The sequence below is a fragment of the Carcharhinus amblyrhynchos genome, chromosome 21, assembly GCF_965287045.1.
Source record: "Carcharhinus amblyrhynchos chromosome 21, sCarAmb.v2.hapA, whole genome shotgun sequence".
Taxonomy (NCBI): Eukaryota; Metazoa; Chordata; class Chondrichthyes; order Carcharhiniformes; family Carcharhinidae; genus Carcharhinus; species Carcharhinus amblyrhynchos.
In genome coordinates this window covers 638067-657830 of record NC_137344.1, presented here as the reverse complement: position 1 = coordinate 657830, position 19764 = coordinate 638067, and the positions used below count along the sequence as shown (strand labels likewise).

Sequence of the window (19764 nt, the reverse complement as noted above, 5' to 3'; positions counted from 1 at the left end):
TTTTAACTGGTCGGCGCAACATCGTGGGCCGAAGGGCCTGTTCTGCGCTGTAATGTTCTATGTTCTACCTCGATGCTCAAATCACCTTTTTGGTCCCTAATTGGTCACACTCCTCTTACCACCTTTTTTTTTATTTGCTTAAAGCTCAATTAAGTGACTAGAAAGAAAAAGATGGTATATGGAATATAGGGGTTTGGGTGTGCTTGTACGTGAACCATAGAAAGTTAACATGGAGAAACTCTGAAGGTGACATTCAAAGCAACATCACAACGTGGGTGAAAATCATGAAGAAGAAGTCATTAGGAAACCTTGGATTATTCAGCAATTATTCAGCATGGTGGCACAGTGGTTGGCACAGTGGTTAGCACTGCTGCCCCTCAGCTTCAGGAACCTGGGTTCAATTCCAGTCTCGGGTCACTGTTTGTGCAGAGTCTGCATCTTCGCCCCGTGTCTGCATGGGTTTCCTCTGGGTGCTCCGGTTTCCTCCCACAGACTGAAAAATGTGGTTAGTTTGATTGGCCATGATAACTTGCCCCTCAGTGTCCTGGGATGTGTAGGTTAGAGGGATTAACAAGGTAAATATGTGGGGTTATGGGGATAGGGCCTGGGTGGGATTGTGGTCAGTGCAGTCTCAATGGACCAAATGTCCTCCTCCTGCACTGTAAGGATTCTATGATGCTATGAAAGTTCAGAGACCTGGCAGTCCATTCTTGCTGTGTTCCCATAAGGAGAAGGTCACAAACATTTTGTCAGCACTAACCTTGGATTGATATCAGCACCTGGAGGAGACTGGACTTACTTGTCCATCTTTCAGTTCCCTAGACAAAAAAAAGTTAAATTATTAAAACGTGAGAAAGAGAGCAAGTTAAAACACGTTTCTTAGGATGAAGCAGATCACACAGTGGCTTCCTTTAAACGATAATACTATGAAGAAAACAAAATGGAAATCAAGTTAACAAGGAGAAGGGCTCTCATTACGCCAACACTGCTGGCAACAAATACACGTCCACCAAAAGAATTGTTTGCGATCTCATTAGGGGCACTTGATCAATTGGAAACATTCACTCTATTATTCAACAGTAGATAGAGCACAAACAAGCAAATACCGCATTAAAGTGCATGGGCATAATACCAGAGTCACACACACTTGAAATTCCAAAATAATTAATGAGGCTCCGAGAAGAAATTCCTTCTCATTCTAGTCTTAGATCAGAGTACCCTTACTTCGCAACTGCCCCCACTCCCCTCCCAGCCCTAGATTACCCCCTGAGGAGAAACATCCTCAGAATCTATTCTGTCAAGGTCACAGAGAAAACATGGGTACTGGGAGTAGACAATTCAGCCTGCAGCACGACTCACGCAGATCATAGCAGGAGAGGCCCTTCGGCCCATCAAATCCAAGGACGTGGAGGCTTTGGAGAGAGTACAGAAAAGGTTTACCAGGATGTCACCTGGTATGGAGAGTCTTAGGTATGAGGAAAGATTGGATAAACTGGGCTTGTTCTCCCTGGAAAGACGGAGAACGAGGGGAGACCTAATAGAGGTGTATAAAATTATGAAGTGCATAGACAGGGTGAACAGTGGGAAGCTTTTTACCAGGCTGGAGGTGACGAACATGAGGGGTCACAGGTTCAAGGTGAGGCGGGGGGAGGGGGGCGAGGTTTAACTCAGACATCAGAGGGATGTATTTTACACAGAGGGTGGTGGGGCCTGGAATGCACTGCCAAGAAGGGTGGTGGAGGCGGACACGCTGGAATCGTTTAAGACTTATCTGGATAGCCACATGAACAGACTGGAAATGGAGGGATACAAACAAATAGACTAGTTGGACCAATGAGCGGCGCAGGCTTCTAGAGCCAAAGGGCCTGTGTCCTTTGCTGTATTGTTCTTTGAATGTTAGAAACACCTGAACTCCCACCTAATCCCATCTGCCAGCACTTGGCCCAAAGCCCTGAACGTGACGATGTGCCAAGTGCTCATCCAGATACTTTTTAAACGATTAAGGCAACCAACCTACCACCCTTCCAGACGGTCACCACCCTCTGGGTAAAAAAGTTTTTCTTCACATTCCCCCTAAATTCACCTTGAACCAATGTCCCCTCATGACTGACCCTTCAACTAAAGGGAACAGCTCTTCTTTATCCACTCTGTCCATGTTTCATAACCTTTTTCACCTCGATCAGGTCACCCCTCAGTCTTCTCTGCTCCAACGAAAACAATCCAAGCCTATGCAACCTTTCTTCATAACTTGAATGTTTCATCCCAGGCAGCATCCTGGTGAATCCCCTCTGCACCCTCTCCAGTGCAATCACATCCTTCATATAACGTGGTGACCAAAACTGCACACAATACTCCAGCTGTGGCCTAACCAAAATTCTATAATTCCAACATGACTTCCCCCGCTTTTGTAATCTAAAGGCAATTGCCCCAAATGCCTTTTTCACCCTTCATTCCCTTCTGCCTTCAGAGATCTGTGGACAAACATGCCAAGGTCCCTTTGTTCTACAGAATTTCCTAGTGTCCTATCAATCATTGAATACTTCATTGTCGTCAAGTGTACCAACTCTCACCTTTTCAGGGTTCAATTCCATCTGCCACTTATCTGAACATTTGACCATTCAGTTCATATCTTTTTATAGCCCAAGACACTTCGACTCACTGTTAACCACCCAGCCAATCTGTGTGTCATCCACAAATCCACTAATCCTACCCTCCACATAGTCATCAATGTTATTTGTATAAATGCTAAATAGGGGGCCCAACACAGATCCCTGTGGTACGCCACTGGACACTGCCTTCCAGTCACTAAAGTCACTAAATCACCCTCTGCCTCCTACAACTGAGCCAATTTGGAATCCATTTTATCAATTACCCTGTATCCCATGTGAATTTACCTTCCAAGTCTCCCATGTGGGACCTTGTCAAAGGCTTTGCTGAAATCCAAGTAAACTGGATCGACTGCACTCCCCTCGTCCACGCTTACGATGGATTGTTAGGTCACAGCTAGAGTACCATGAGCATTTCTGGTCTCCACACAATCGGAAGAGTTGTCTGGGATGGAAAGTTTCAGCTATGAAGAGAGACTGGTTAGGCTGATGTTGCAGAAAAGGCTGAGGGAGACCTGATGATGTGTACAAAATTATGAAAGGTGTAGGGTGGATAGGAAGAATCCTTTCCCCTTAGCAGAGGGGTCAATAATCAGGGGCACAGATTTAAGTTAAGGGGCAGGAGGTTAGATGAGATTTGAGGGAAAGTCTTTTCAGCCAGAGGGTGCAGGGACTCTGGATCTCACTGTCTCGCTTTAAGAAACATTTAGACAAGCATTTATAGGCAATGGAGCAAATGCTGGAAAACGGGAATAGAAAGGGAATAGGTGTTTGACAACCAATTGCAGTCATGGTAAGCCGAAGAGCCTTTTTTGTGCTATAAATCTCGAAAGAATTCCTACAGTGCAAAAGGCGGCCATTCAGCCCATTTAGGCTGCGCCAACTCTCCAAAGGAGCATTTTACCCAGGCCATCCTCATCCCTGTAACCCCGCTCATTTACCATGGCCAACCTCCCTAACCTACATATCTTTGGATTATAGGAGTGAACCGGAGCAGCCAGAGGAAACCCTCGCAGACATCAGGAAAATAATGCAAAGTCCACACAGTCACCAAGGCCAGAACCAAAGCTGGGTCCCTAGAGTAGTGAGGCAGCAGGGCTAACCACTGCACCAACCACAGGACTCTAACTTCCTACGAGGAGGGGTATGTGTGTGTATATGCAGGTGTGAGGGGGAGCAAGCGAGCAGAATTACTACTGGTGCTACATACTAGTCAGAGTAGAAATGACAGGAAATATTAGATGACTAGGTGCTGAAGAGATGGGGTCAGGGGAGGGTTTCAGATTCCAGGGGGCATTGGGACCGGTTCTGGATGAAGTAATTCCTCCTCATCTCAGTCCTAAACAATCAGCCCCTTATTCAGAGACTGTGGGCCCATGTTTTAGACTCTCCGACTAGCCAAAGCCATCTCTCAGATCTACCCTTCTGAATTTTGTAGGTCTCAATGAGATCACCTCACATTCTTCTAAACACCACAGAATACAAGCCCAATTTACTTAGCCTCTCATCATAAGACAACCCACTCACATCCCAAGGGCTAATTTTGTGAACCCCATTGTATCACCTCTAAGATGTGGAAATCCAAACTGCACAACTGATAACGAGGATGCCAGCTACGAACTGCAGGAAGACACGAATGGACTTGTCGGGAGGACAGAAAAGTCACTAAATTCATTCTGGCAGACTTGCAATGGAACCCATTGTGCCTAGGCAGAGGGCCCTGGCCAGTGGGAGGGCTCCATGCTGGCCATTGGCCTTGAGGCACCCAAAGAGCTCTGAATTTGCAGAGAGGCTCAATGGTCAAACAACAGCCAAAGCAGAGCAATGTCAGGCTCTGATTGGTGGAAACTTAGAGCAGGCAAACACCGCAAGATCATTGAGAATTAGGTAACTTTGGAGAAGAAAGCAGCAGTAACGAGGATCTCGGAAAACAGCAGCAGCCCAGGTTTCTTAACCAGAGGTGAGGTGCCAGTTAGCCAGGCAGCCTGAGCCCACAGTAAGGTTGTGAGCTTACCTTGAAGGGGGTAAGCCTGCAAGCATCAAGCGAGGAGGAAGGCACTGGCCAGGAGTCGTCATGAGGAGCAGCGCGATGGCTTCTGACCCCAGACCAGGACTGAGGAAGGTGGGCGGCCAACCCAAGTATAAAAAAGACCAGCTAATTTCTGAACTGTGGCCAGGGTCTAAGGAGCCCAGAGCAATATGAGCAAATAGCAAGCTTGCCTTGGGGCACGTGGACTGATGGGGAAGCGTCAGCGATTATAGAGGGAACAGTGAGGTGATTCGACCAGGTCAGCATCCAGACTGAGAGGGTAGCTAAAGAACAATACAGCACAGGAATAGACCCTTCAGCCCTCCAAGCCTGCACCGATCATGTGCTCCGAACTGGACCATCCCGTTTGTATCCCTCTACTCCCAGTCTGCTCATGTGGCTATCTAGATGAGTCTTAAATAATCCTAGAGTTTCTGCCTCAACCACCTTGCTTGGTAGTGCATTCCAGGCCCCCACCACCCTGTGTAAAATACATTCCCACATATCTGTATTGAACCTTGCCCTCCCTTACCTTGAACTTGTGACCCCTTGTGTTTGTCATTTCCGACCTGGGGAAAAGTTCCTAACTGTTCATCCTATCTAGATGTGCTTCACTGACTGTTTAGGAATGGTTTAATTTTAATTTAATTTTTTCTTTAATATCCCATCCACCACTCTTCCATTATCTGATCTTGTCAATATGACTGTTTCCTTGTTTTTAAACTTGATTACTTAATTAATGTAAAAACATTTGGTACAACTGCAGTGTACTTCAGCCTGCTGACTGCAAATCTGTTGGCTGAATAAAAGACCATTAGTAAAAAGTTGAAGAACAGAAGCTAGAAAGCAAGATCAGTTGAATAGTTGTTTTTTTAAAACGGGCTACAGTTTATAGCAGGAATTTGGAGCAGTTGGTTTAGAACCCCCGCTTTTCCTGATATATGTTAATGATCGAGACTTGGGTGCATAAGGCATAATTGCTCCAGATGACAACTTGGAAGTACTGTGAGCAGAGTGGAGAATAGTGATAAATTTCGATGGGACCAGTTGGCAGGATGGCCAAACAAGTGGCAAATTAAATTTAATGCAGAGAAGTGTGAGGTAATTCATTTTGAGAGGAGGATCAAGGAGGCGCAAAATAAAGGTTACAGTTCAAACTGCAGCAAAGAAGCAGAGGAATTTGGGGTTTGTGTGTACAAATTATCAAAGGTAGTAGGGCAGATGAATGGCTAATAAAGCATTCAGAATCCTCAGTATTATAAATACAGTCATAAGAGCACAAAAACAAGGATGTTGTGTTAAACCTGCATAAAACACTAGTTCAGCCTTCAGTAGAGTAATGTGTCCAATTCCTGGCCATGCTAAATTCAACCTCAGTGTACCTGAACAGGTACTGGGGTGTGGCGACTAGGGGATTTCCACAGTTACTTCATTGCAGTGTTAATCTAAGCCCACTTCTGACAGTAATAAACAAGCTGTAAAAATTTTTAAAAACAGCCTTTTGGGAGTATTTTGAGGCTGTAGGAAGGCTTCATGTGAATTGTTTCAGAGATGGGAAAGAAGCTAGGGCTGTACTCCTTGGAGATCAGAAGAGTCATAGAGTCAGAGGTTTACAGCATGGAAACAGGCCCTTTGGCCCAACTTGTCCATGCCGCCCTTTTCTTTAAAAACCCCGAAGCTAATCCCAATTGCCCGTGTTTGGCCCATATCCCTCTATACCCATCTTACCCATGTAACTGTCTAAACGCTTTTAAAAAGACAATTGTACCCACCTCTACTGCTATCTTTGGCAGTTTGTTTCAGACACTGATCACCCTCTGAAAAAATTGCCCCTCTGGACCCTTTTGCATCTCTCCCCTCTCACCTTAAACCTATGCCCTCTAGTTTTAGACTCCCCTGCCTTTGGGAAGCGAGGAGAAGAGGTTTTCAAAATCATGATTCACCAGTGAAGATAGGAGACACGGCTCCTGTTAGCAGAAGAACCAGAAGACACCCAAGATCAGTGTTCAGAGAAGCAATGGCAAGTTGGAGAAGCATCTCCTTTACTTCAGGAAGTGGTTAGGGTCTGGAATGCATTGCCTGAGTGGGCTGGAAGCAGATTCAAACTAGGAGAGCAATGGATAATTATCTAAACAGCAAAAATAGCAAAGCTACAGGGAGAGAGTAGGAAAGTGGAACTGGATGAGTTGCTGTTGCAGTGAGCTAGAACAGGCACAACAGGCTAAATGGCCTCATTCTGTGCCATAAATTTCAGTGTTTTTATTAAAGGAAGGCCTGCATATTTTAAAAGATTCCAGGTTAAAATGATGGGCTGCTTTTACTGGGTGATTTGATGACACGGGGCAACGTCACAAAAAAATTACAATTGACATCAATGGTAGATAGAATCCGCCACAAATCATTGTTAATTGTTTTAAGTAAGGCAGCTGCTTGCAATAATAAATTAAAGGGGATGCGCAGCATAAAGAATGGCTTTCAAGATGGAAATCCAGGACATTTATGCTGTACTATTCCATTCTCCTCAAAAGTGCTAATAGAAACAGCTGCTCCTAATTTACTCAAACCCTTCATGAAATTGCCTGTGTGAAATCTCCCTTCATCAAATCCAACAGTGCAGAAGGAGACCATTCAGCCCATTGAGTCTGTACTGACCGCGATCCCACCCAGGCCCTATCCCCATAACCACATGCATTTATCCTAGCTAGTCTCCCTGACACTAAGGGGCAATTTAGCATGGCCAGTCCACCTAACCCGCACATCTTTCGACTGTGGGAAGAAACCAGACAACCTGTTGGAAGCCCATGCAGCCACGGGGAGGAAGTGCAGACTCGAAACAGACAGTAACCCAAACCAGGAACTGAACCAGATCCCTAGTGCTATGAAGCAGAAGTGCTAACTACTGTGCCACCATGCCACCCTGGATCCCTAGTGCCATGAGGCAGCAGTGATAACCACTGTGCCACCCCAAGTCCCTGGTGCTGAGGGGCAGCCCTGGATCCCTGGCACTGTGTGGCAGCAGTGCTAACCACTCTTCCACCATGCCACCCAGGTCCCTGGCACTGCAGGGCAGCAGTGCTAACCACTATGCCACCCCAAGGCTTCTGTAGTTCCTCCATAATTCATAGGGCCATAATATTCATCACCAGCTAGGACTTTTCCATGACTTCTACTCAGAATCCTCCACTAAAACAAAATCACACATTGCTAAGAAATGATTCAAACATTATCAACATCAGCTTCATACCTTTCCAATCCATGTGCCCAGCAGACTCACACACACTTTGCCATTATCATACAGGTTAGGGTTCAGACGACCACTGCATTGAGAAATATAACGAAAAAGCGGAGGCACTGCAGGATAAACATTGGGAAGCTGAATATCAAAGAGAAACAGTCCATCATCATAGGGAGTGCGTGTTGGGCCTTTGATTAGAGCAGAGAATAGATCCTATGGAAAGAAAATAAGTTACTGGGTGTAACATTCATCAGACAATTCCAAACCAATATACACACACGCACAAGTATAGGAGAAAGCCTCAAAATAGTCTCTCCATCTCTTCTACCCACCACGTGCTTCAGTCAATGTTAACATAATCAAGTGTCATTCAGCACATTGAGGGAGCTAGTTATTTTTAAACAAAAAAACGCCACTGGGAGCCTGGTATAGACTTGCCATTCTGTCCTCGAATGTTTTGACCATGATGCCATCAGGAAGTGCCGTAGCAAGCAATGCCATCTCTTTTCTCACCGTACTGAAAAACTTTTTGGAATCTGCTGGTTGAAATTCCATTTTTTTGAATGCGTGGCTCTCTGTGAATGAAAAGACAGACTGAAGAAACAAAAAGACTATCATACCAATAAGGTCCACAGAACCAAATGATATAGATGCTATGATTTAGTTAGCAGATTGTCAACATATATTTATAATAATTTGAAGTAAAGCTTATCATAACAGTCAATTCACTGCCAGAGGCTATTCCATTCTCTGCCATCTCCCCTTAACTCTTACTTGTTCCACCATTCAATCAGACCATGGCAGTAAGATGGAGTTTTCCAGGTTATCACTACCCTTTTCGTGTCAAGAATTGCTTCTAGCCATCACCCCTCAACAGCCTGGCTCTTATTTTAAGAGGTGTGCCCCACCCCTGTTCTGGTACAGTGCTTAACACTGCTGCCTCACAGTGCCAGGATCCAGGTTTGATTTCTGGCTCGGGTCATTATCTGTGTGGAGTTTGCACGTTTTCCCCATGTCTGCATGGATTTTCCTCCGGGTGCTCTAGTTTCCTACCTCAAGGCCAAAAGACGTGCTGATTAAATGCACTGGCCATGCTAAATTCTCCCTCAGTGTTAACTGAACAGACGCCGGTGTGTGGCAACTAGGAGATTTTCACACTAACTTCAGTGCAGTGTAATATACGCCTACTTGACATTAATAAATAAACTTTAAACTTCAAATATCTCAGTTTATTACTCCCTGCCACCGTGTTGTGTTTAGGAAGGATAGGATAACAGCCCATAAGATCAGCTGTCAAGACATTGGAGTAAGAGGAATATTCAAGAACTGAGTAAAATCAAGATGAAAAATAAAATTGGGATAAAATAAATTGGATTGTCCGAATTGGCAAATTAATATGCGAATTAGTGTAGCAACAGGAAAACAACTGACTAGGAATTGAACAATGGTTGACAGAAATAGTTGTTAGAACTATAGAAGAGGCAAGTTCAAAGTGGAAAGATTTGCACCTATGCGCTAAAAGCACGGTCCACAGGATTATCTAGATCGACTAACATCAAAGGAGAGAAACTGTACATCTATAGAAGGTAACTGAATACAAGAGAAGGGCAGCTACTACTATAGCCACAAAGTTGAAGAAAGAACGCTCTCCTGAAAACAAGTTGTTGCTAAAAGCTATTTTTTTTTTTAAAACTCTGAGAAGAAACTCTATTCCCAAACTTAGTTTTCCCAGATTGGAAGATAACTTATTGTTCCTTTTGTCCATGCCTTTCCAATCAATTATAACTGCCCACCTCCCCCTGCCCATAATATAAATCTCATCTGATTTTCTTCACATTCAGCGCTGACAAAAGATCATCCTGACTCAAAAGGTTGGCTCTATTCTCTCTCAAAGAAATCTCACAACACCAGGTTAAAGTCAAACAGGTTTATTTGGTAGCACAAGTCACTAGCTTTCGAAGTGCTGCTCCTTCATCAGGTGAGTGGGAGTTCTGTTCACAAACAGGGCATATAAAGGCATAAACTCAATTTACAAAATAATGGTTGGAATGCGAGTCTTGACAGGTAATCAAGTCCCAAAAAGTACAAACAATGTCAGTGGAGATTACTTTGTAAATTGAGTTTATGCCTTTATATGCCCTGTTTGTGAACAGAACTCCCACTCATCTGATGAAAGAGCAAGTGTTCCGAAAGCTAGTGGCTTGTGCTACCAAATAAATCTGTTGGACTTTGGCTTGGTGTTTGAGACTTCTTACTGTGTTTACCTCAGTCCAACGCCAGCATCTCCACATCTATTCTCTCTCCGCAGAGGCTGTCAGACATGGAGTTTCAGATTCCAGCATCCAGTGTCTTGTTTTTATATCATGATAGAGCGCTTATTGGTGGTAGCTATCTATTTGATTTAACTCGGAGGTATATATTGTTGGATTTGGTTAGGAAAAGTGCATTTCTCAAAGTTTGGGAAACACGGGTAGTTGGGAACAAGAGTTAACTTCATGGCATACTGTATGTGCATAGCCCTTTTGTGTAGTCTGTGTATGTTTATGTTTAGATTAATAAATATCCTTTTGTGATTGATTACAACAGGACTGGACAGTTCCTCACTGGTTTTCATCTTCCCTCACATTATATCAAAATGAAAATATGTATCACTAAGAACATTTGGGATACCCTCACATTTAACACATTAAGATCCAGTCCTGAAAACAGCAGCAATTATGCAACCCAGTACAGGCATAACTGATAGTCCCACTATTGTCAAATGTACTGCCAGAGATTTCTACTTTAGAAATTGCTACACCTTTTCTGCCAAGTTAGAAAATGTACAACTTTGCGCTTACCAGGCACAGACTCAAGTACAGAGAAGACTTCCCCTTTTGCACTAGTGAAAGTCACGCCAGGTTTGCTGCTCTGTTGACAAAGTACAGGCGTATCACTAGACCACTCCGATTTGATAGGAGTCTGCACCTCCAACTTCTCCTCTTTATTCTCCGTTTCTACAACTGCCTCCATCTTCTCTTCCTCCACTATGGCCACATTGTCTAGTGTCTTCTGGAGAGTTTCCTGCAGTTTTTTGATATCATCTCGGAATTTCTTATCCTTGGTTTGCTTTTCTGGCTCTACTGTTGGGGAAGTAGCAGAACCAGTCAGCAGCTGTTCCACTGTCATATTCTTTAGACTTTCCAAAATCTTGATGGCTTCTTTTATCTCATGGAAACCTTTGGGCGATCCATCCTTTGCAACTTTCTCAAGGCTTGTGCTACTTGAAGTTGCTCCAGCAGCTTGAGCCTGTTCTGCTTCAGGTTTACTTTCTTCAGATTGTGCTGCTACCTCGATTCCAACTTCAAGTGCCTCACTTCCCTTTACAATCTCGTCTTCAGTCACACCATCATCTGTTTCCCAACTATCACTGTCATCTTCCCACTCATCAGACGTTGTTCCAGTGGACGTGCCATCCAAAGAGTCCAGATCAGACTCTTCAATATCAGACTCAACGTTATACAAATGCTAGCAAAAAAATGAAGAAAAGTTGCTTTTTGAATGAAAACAATTTTAAAGATAAATTAATACTTAACACTTTATAATTTAGGACAGGAAGAATGACATGAGGAAACAAATAGGAAAGGTCATTTGACCCCATTATCTGGTATACAAGCAAATTTGCATAGGGCAAAAAAGATCAGTGCGCTGAATAAATGGCTCAAAGATTGGTGTGGGAGAAATGGGTTTTGATTCACTGAGCAGCAGCACTGGGGAAAGAGGAAGCTCTATGTTGAGTCCCATACATAGTTTTGATCTCCTTAGCCAAGGAAGGATATACTTGCCACAGAGGGAGTGCAATAAAAGTTCTTTAGGCTGATTCTTGGGGATTGACCTGTGAGGAGCAAGCCTATATTCTCCAGAATTTAGCAGAATGAGAAGCAATCTCATTCGAGCATATAAAAATCTTAGAAGTCGACATGGTAGATGCAGGAAGAAAATTTCCCTGGATGAGGGCTCTAAAACCAGGAAACGTTGTCTCAAAATAAGAGCAGGCCATTTAGGACAGAGGAGGAGAAGGAATTAATTCAGAGGGTAGTGAATCTTTGGGATTCATGACTTCAGAGGGCTGTAGAGACTCAGCCATCAAGTATGTTCAAGGCAGAGATCAGAGTTCTAGATATTAAAGACATCAAGGGATTAAGGAATAACGTAGGAAAATTTCATCAAGGTTGACTGCCCATAGTCTAGTTGAATGGCAGAGCAGGCTCAAAGGGCAGAATGGTCTTTGCCTGTTGCTATGTTCTCATTGCTTATAATTTCATGATCATGGCAAGTTTTCCACACACGATGTACAACCTAGCCTTACATCTAGTCTCCTGAAGACAGCGTAGGAACACTCCACTGTTATTAAAAGGCCAAGTAGAGGCAGACATGTCATGCAGGAGTCTCCTGTGGTTACTCCCCTTTCAAACAGGTATACTGTTTTGGACACTTGAGGGGGATAGCCTGTCAGGGGGAAATACCAGCAGCAGCCAGGCCTGTGGCACTACACCTGGTTCTGCTGTGGGAAAGGGTCGGGCAAAGAGCAAGCGAGCAGTAGTAACAGGAGACTCGCTAGTTAGAGGCACAGACAGTCGAGTGGCCATGGTCGAGACTCCAGGAGGGTGTGTTGCCTCCCTGGTGCCAGGGTCAAGGACATCTCTGAGCAATCGCAGGACATCCTTAAGGGGGAGGGCGAGTAGCCAGAGGTCATTTTACACATTGGTACCAATGACACAGGTAGGAAAAGGGATGAGGTCCTGAAGTATGAATAGAGAGAGTTAGAAGATTAAGGTGCAGGATCTCGAAGGTAGTAATTTCTGGACTACTACAGTGCCACGTGCTAGTGAGAGTAGGAATAGGAAGATTAGGCAGATGAATATTTCTCATCAGTATTTACTGTTGAGAAAAGCCTGGATGTTAGGGAACTTGGAGAAATAAAGAGAGATGTCTTGAGGAGTGTATGTCTTACAGAAGTGGTGCTGCTGGAAGTCTTACAGCGCATCAAGGTAGATAACTCCCCAGGATCTGAAGAAGTGAATCCCAAGACATTGTGGGAGGCTAGGAAGGAAATTGCAAGTCCCCTAGCAGAGATATTTGAATCATCGACAGCCACCGGTGAGGTGCCTGAAAATAGAAGGGTGGCAAATGTTGTGCCTTTGTTTAAAAAGGGCTGCAGGGAAAAGCCTGGAAACTACAGGCCAGTGAGCTTCATATCTGTGGTGGTTAAGTTGTTAGAAGGTATTTTGGGAGACAGGATCTCCAGGCATTTAGGGACTGGTTACGGACAGTCAGCATGGCTCTATGAGCGGAAAATTGTGTCTTACAAATTTTATTGCGTTCTTTGAAGGGGTAACTAAGCAGATAGATGAGGGCAGTGCAGTTGATGTTGTCTACATGGACTTTAGCAAGAACTTTGAGGCTGGGAACACACAAAGCAAGTATGAAATACAAGGAAAGTACAAAAGAAACTTAAGCAAGGGGTAAGGAGGGCTAAAAAGGATCACAAAAAAGCATTGGCCAGCAGGTTTAAGGAAAATTCCAAGGCTTTTTATACAGACATAAAGAGTAAGAGGGTAGCCAGGGAGAGGGTTGGCCCACTCAAGGGCAAGGGAGGGAATCCACACGTGGAGCCAGAAGAAGTGGGCAAGGTATTAAACTAATACTTTGCGGCAGTATTCACCAAAGGGAAGGACTAGGTGGATGATGTGACTGAGAAAGGGTGCGTAGATAGTTTGAGTCATTTTGAGATCAAAAAGGTGGTGGTATTGGGATTCTTGAGGAACGGAGACAAGTTCCCAGGGCCTGATGGGATATACCCCACAATACAAATACAAATTCCCAGAGGTGGTACTGGGGTTCTTGAGAAACATCAAGGTAGACAAGTCCCCAGGGCCTGATGGAATATACCACAGAATACTGAGAGGGGCAAGGCAGGAAATTGTTGGGGTCTTGACAGAAATCTTTGTATCTTCACTGGCTACAAGGCAGGTCCCAGAGTGTTGGAGAATAGCCAATGTTGTTCTTTTGTTTAAGAAAGATAGCAAGAATAATCCAGGTAATTACAGGCCGGTAAGCCTTACATCAGTGGTAGGGAAATTACTGGAGAGGGTTTTTCAAGACAGGAAGTAAGTGGATGTATTAGCGAGAGGCAACATGGTTTTGTGAAGAGGAGGTCGTGCCTCACGAACTTGATCGAGTTCTTCGAGGAAGAGACAAAGATGATTGATGAGGGTAGGGCAGTGGATATCGTTTACATGGACTTCTGTAAGGCCTTTGACAAGGTCCCTCAATGCAGACTGGTACAGAAAGTGAAGTCGTATGGGATCAGAGGTGAGCTGGCAAAGTGAATACAGAGCTGCCTCGTCCATAGAAGACAGAGGGTAGCAGCGGAAGGAGTGTTTCTGAAGGGAGGGCTGTGACAAGTGGCGTTCCTCAGGGATCAGTGCTGGGACTTTGCTGTTGGTAAGATATATAAATAATTTGGAGGAAAATGTAACTGATTTGATTAGTAAGTTAGCGGACAACACAAAGGTTGGTGGATTTGCGGATAGCGATGAGGACCATCAGAGGATACAGCAGGATATAGATCAGTTGGAGATTTGGGTGGAGAGATGGCAGATGGAGTTTAATCTGGACAAATGAGGTAATGCATTTTTGGAAGGTCTAATTACAGATAGGAAATATACAGTAAATGGCAGAATCCTTAAGAGTATTGATAGGCAAAGAGATCTGAATGTACAGGTACACAGGTCACTGAAAGTAGCAATGCAGGTGGAGAAGGTATTATATAATGTATGTGGCACGCTATGATCTACGTTCCCAGGTGACTTAGAGGTTTTCACAATAAGAAGGTTTACAAGGATGTTGCCGGGACTTGAGAAACTAAGTTAGAGAGAGAGGTTGAAGAGATTAGGACTTCATTCCCTGAAGCGTAGAAGAATGAGGGGAGATTTGAAAGAGGTGTATAAAATTATGATGGGTATAGATAGAGTGAATGCAAGCAGACTTTTTCCAATGAGGCTAGGGGAGAAAAAAACTAAAGGACATGGGTTAAGGGTGAAGGGAGAAAAGTTTAAAGGGAATATTAGCAGGGGGCTTCACAGAATGGTGGGAGTATGGAATGAGCTGCCAGATAAAGTGGCAAATGCGGGCTCACTTTTAACATTTAAGAAAAACTTGGACAGGTCCATGGATGAGAGGTGTGTGGACGGATATGGTCCAGGTGCAGGCCAGTGGGACTAGACAGAAACATGGTTCGGCACAGCCAAGAAGGGCCAAAAGGTCTGTTTCTGTGCTGTAATGTTCTATGGTTCGAACTGAATATTATTTAAATAGTGAAAGGCTGCAGAAAACTGCAGCGTAAAGAGATTTGGGATCTTAGTGCAGAAATCACAAAAAGCTAGCATGCAAGTTCAGCAGGAAATAGGGAAGACAAATGCAATTCTGGCCTTGATTTTAAAGGAATATACAAACAGGGAAGTCTTGCTAAAACTATACAATGTACTAGTTAGATCACACTTTGAATACTGTGAACAGTTTTGACCCTTATCTGAGGGATGTACTAGTATTGAAGGCAGTCCAGAGAAGATTCACCAAATTTATCCCAGGTTTGGAGGGATTTTCTTATAAGGAGTGATTGAGTAGGTTGGGCCTGTACTCAGTGGGGTTTAGAAGAATGAAAGGAGACCTTAGAGTCATAGAGGTTTACAGCATGGAAACAGGCCCTTCGGCCCAACTTGTCCATGCCACTTTTTTTAAAGCCCTAAACTAACCCCAACTGCCCACATTTGGCCCATGTTCCTCTATACTCATCTTATGCACGTAACAATCTAAACGCTTTTCAAAACACAATTGTACCCGCCTCCACTACTACCTCTGACAGCTTGTTCCAGACACTCACTGTCCTCTGCGTGAAACAATTGCCTCTCTGGACACTTTTGTATTTCTCCCCTCTCAACTTAAACCTGTGCCCTCTAGTTTTAGGCTCCTCTACCTTTGGGAAAAGATACTGACTATCTAACTGATCTGCGCTCTTCATTATTTTATAGACCTTTATAAGGTCACCTCTCGGCCTTTTATGCGCCAAAGAAGTCCCAGTCTGTCCAGCCTCTCCTTAGAGCTCAAACCATTAAGTCTGGTAGCATCCTAGTAAATCTTTTCTGCACTCTTTCTAGTTGAATAATATCCTTTCTGTAATAGGGTGACCAGAACTGTACACAGTACTCCAAGTGTGGCCTTACCAATGTCTTGTACAACTTCAACAAGATGTCCCACCTCCTGTATTCAATGTTCTGACCAATGAAACCAAGCATGCTGAATGCCTTCTTCACCACTCTGTCCACCTGTGACTCCACTTTCAAACAGTAAGAACATGCACCCCTAGATCTCTTTGTTCTATAACTCTCCCCAACACCCTACCATTAACTAAGTCCTGCCATGGTTCAATCTAGCAAAATGCATCACGTCGCATTTACTTAAACATCCATAAACCTTATTAAGGCACACTCAGAAGATTTAACAAGAACATTAAGCAGAGATGCTTACTGAGTACTTTGCCTCGGTATTCACGGTGGAAAGTGATCTGGGAGGTTGTACTACAGGTTTGCGGCAGACTGAAAAAATCAAGTATGTGGATGTTAAGAAAGAGGATGTGGTGGAACTTTTAAATTCTAAGATAGACAAGTCGCCGGGGCCAGATGGGATGTACCCCAGGTTACTGTGGGAGGTGAGGGAAGTGATTGCAGAGCCCCTGGCGATGATTTTTGCATCGTCGATGGAGATGGGAGGGGTTCCGGAGGATCGCGGACCTGGTTCCTATTTTCAAGAAAGGGAACAGGGATAGTCCGGGAAATTACCGACTGGTGAATCTGACCTCAGTGGTTGGTAAGTTGATGGAGAGGATTCTGAGGGACAAGATTTATGAGCATTTAGAGAAGTTTAGTATGATCAGAAATAGTCAGCACGGCTTTGTCAAGGGCAGGTCGTGCCTTACGAGCCTAGTTGAGTTCTTTGAAAATGTGACTGAACACATTGACGAAGAAAGAGTGGTGGATGTGGTTTATATGGACTTCAGCAAGGTGTTTGATAAGGTCCCCCATGCAAGACTTCTTGAGAAGGTACAAGGCATGGTATCCAAGGGGCTTTGGATCCAGAACTGGCTTGTCTGCAGAAAGCAGAGTGTGTTGTGGATGAGGTCAGTCACCAGTGGAGTGCGCCAGGGATCTGTTCTAGGACCCTTGCTGTTTGCCATTTTCATAAATGACCTGGATGAGGAAGTGGAGGGATGGGTTAGTAAATTCACTGACAATACCGAGGTTGGTGATGTTGTGGATAGTCTGGAGGGATGTCAGAAGTTGCAGCATGACATAGATAGGATGCAAGACTGGGCAGAGAAGTGGCAGATGGACTTAGAACATAGAACATAGAACATTACAGCGCAGAACAGGCCCTTCGGCCCACGATGTTGCGCCGACCAGTTACAAAAACAATGACCCACTAGCCTATACCAATCCCTTTTCGTCCATAAACCTATCCAGAGATCTCTTAAACGCCCCCAAACTAGACGCATCTACAACTGCAGCAGGCAGGGCATTCCAATCCCTCACCACCCGCTGGGTAAAGAACCTACCCCTGACATCCGTCCTGTAGCTACCCCCCCTTAATTTAAAGTCATGCGGATAAAGGTGTAGTGGTCCTTTTTGGCAGGATCAATGGGATGAAAGAGTACAATATCAAGGGTAGGAGTCTTAGCTGTGTTGAAGAGCAGAAGGATCTTGGGGTCTGGGTCCAGGTCCATAGGACGCTCAAATTGGCCTCGCAGGTGGAGGATGTGGTCAAGAAGGCATATGGTGTACTGGCCTTCATTAATCGAGGGATTGAGTTTAGGAGTCAGGAGGTGATGCTGCAACTTTATAAGACCCTTGTCAGACCCCACTTGGAGTACTGTGCGCAGTTCTGGTCGCCTCACTACAGGAAGGATGTGGAAGCTATTGAGAGGGTGCAGAGGAGATTTACAAGGATGTTGCCTGGATTGGGAGGCATGCCTTATGAAGATAGGTTGAGGGAACTAGGTCTCTTCTCCCTGGAGAGACGAAGGTTGAGAGGCGACCTGATAGAGGTTTATAAAATGTTGAGAGGAATAGATAGGGTGGATTCTCGGAGGCTATTTCCCAAGGCTGACATGGTCGCTACGAGAGGACACAGGTTTACGGTGCTGGGAAACAAGTACAGAGGAGATGTTAGGGGTAAGTTTTTCACTCAGAGGGTAGTGAGTGGAATCGGCTGCCATCGGTGGTGGTAGAGGCAAACTCGCTGGGGTCTTTTAAAAGACTTTTGGATGAGTATATGGGATCTAATGGGATTGGGAGTTACAAATAGTTCTGTGGCTTGGTAGGTATGGATGTGATCGGCGCAACTTGTGGGCCGAAGGGCCTGTTTGTGCTGTAGCGTTCTATGTTAAGATAGATGCAGAGAAGTTGATTCCCCTTGTCCAGGATCAGAGATAGAGTAAAGGGTCTGAGATGAGGAAGAAGTTCTTCTCCGAGGGTAGTGAATCTTTGGAATTCTTAACCAGACAGTTGTAGAGGCTGGGTTAAGCATGTTCAAAGTTGAGATAGACAGTTTTTAATCAGTAAAGGGATCGAGGGTTCTGGGAAAAGGGTGGGAAATTGGAATTATCACATTAGATCAGTCATGATCTCATTGAATGATGGAGCAAACTTAAGTTGAATGGCCTACTTCTGCTCCTTTGGTTTGATCTCAGTCCTTCAAAGAGCAAGCGTAGGCATAACAGACCAAACGGCCTACTGCTGTACTGTAGGTTTCTATGATTTATATATTGTGGATGTTGAGTACGATATGTGTCAGCGAGGCCCAGCTAAATGTACTGCTTATTGACATTAATACTAGGGACAATATCAGGTAAACTTATTGAGCAGAAAGATAACGACCCGGAACCTATTGCCTACAAGGATGGTGGAAGCAGAGGCCAATTATTTCAATAGGAAATTGGGCGAGCACTTGAAGGAAATGAACTGGCAGAGCTATGGGGATAAACAAAGGGTATGGGACTAATTAGAACATAGAACATTAATTGGACTGCCCTAGAGTGCCAGCATGGACTTAATGGGCCAAATGGCCTCCTACGCCACTCCGCAAAACAACTTAATATTTTAGCCCCTATAAATCCTTCCTTAACAAAACATTCTTCTACATATTCACATGCAAGCAACAGAGTCAACATAACCTTTACTTTCAGGCTAGAATGAGAACGAAATCCCTTCCAATCCTTGTAGCAATTCCATTGGCCCTGGACAGTTTCTTACCTGAGGTAGTATGCTGGATTTGGAGTTATCAGCCCAGACGACTTCAACCTTCCCACTAACATCAACACGAGACACCTGGCCAACAGAAGGTTCCTAAAGTAGAAGAGAATTATTCAGTCAAACATTTAACTCCTGCTTTTCAAAACAAACACTACCTGGTTTCTCCAAAGATTATTGCAAACATAGAATGATAGTGGACTGTTCTTTGGCTCCTCAGGATTATCCAAAGCCTCTCCACTCCCTTCACCCGTAGCTTACTTTTATTAATAGACACACCACCAACCTTTTGGAAAAATGGCTTATATTTCACCATCACTATTTACAGCACGAATAAAGGCCATTCAACTCATCAGGGTCTTGCCAGTCTGTGCGTTTTGGACAAGCCACCTAGTACCTTAGCTCATCAAACCCTTTCACCATACTATTTTATTCCTTTCACTATAGTTCATGTATCTAACTTCCACTATAATTCATCACTCCTAGTAGTGACTTGAATTGGTAACTGTGCATCTAAAACACAATGCATTTTTGCTCATTTATTCACAG

At 44.2% G+C, this 19764-nt stretch overlaps 1 protein-coding gene across 1 annotated transcript in view; it reads right to left on the bottom strand.

Annotated features, from left to right (window-relative positions):
• ube2o (ubiquitin-conjugating enzyme E2O) overlaps positions 1-19764 on the bottom strand; it is a 192987-nt gene that overhangs the window by 10802 nt on the left and 162421 nt on the right. Inside the window, exons 13-17 of the mRNA XM_080209242.1 lie at positions 19219-19311; positions 10711-11377; positions 8309-8445; positions 7880-8083; positions 761-818 (exon numbers count right to left, since the gene is read on the bottom strand). Of these exons, the coding sequence (XP_080065368.1) occupies positions 761-818; positions 7880-8083; positions 8309-8445; positions 10711-11377; positions 19219-19311 (1159 nt within the window). The remainder of the gene's footprint in view (positions 1-760; positions 819-7879; positions 8084-8308; positions 8446-10710; positions 11378-19218; positions 19312-19764) is intronic.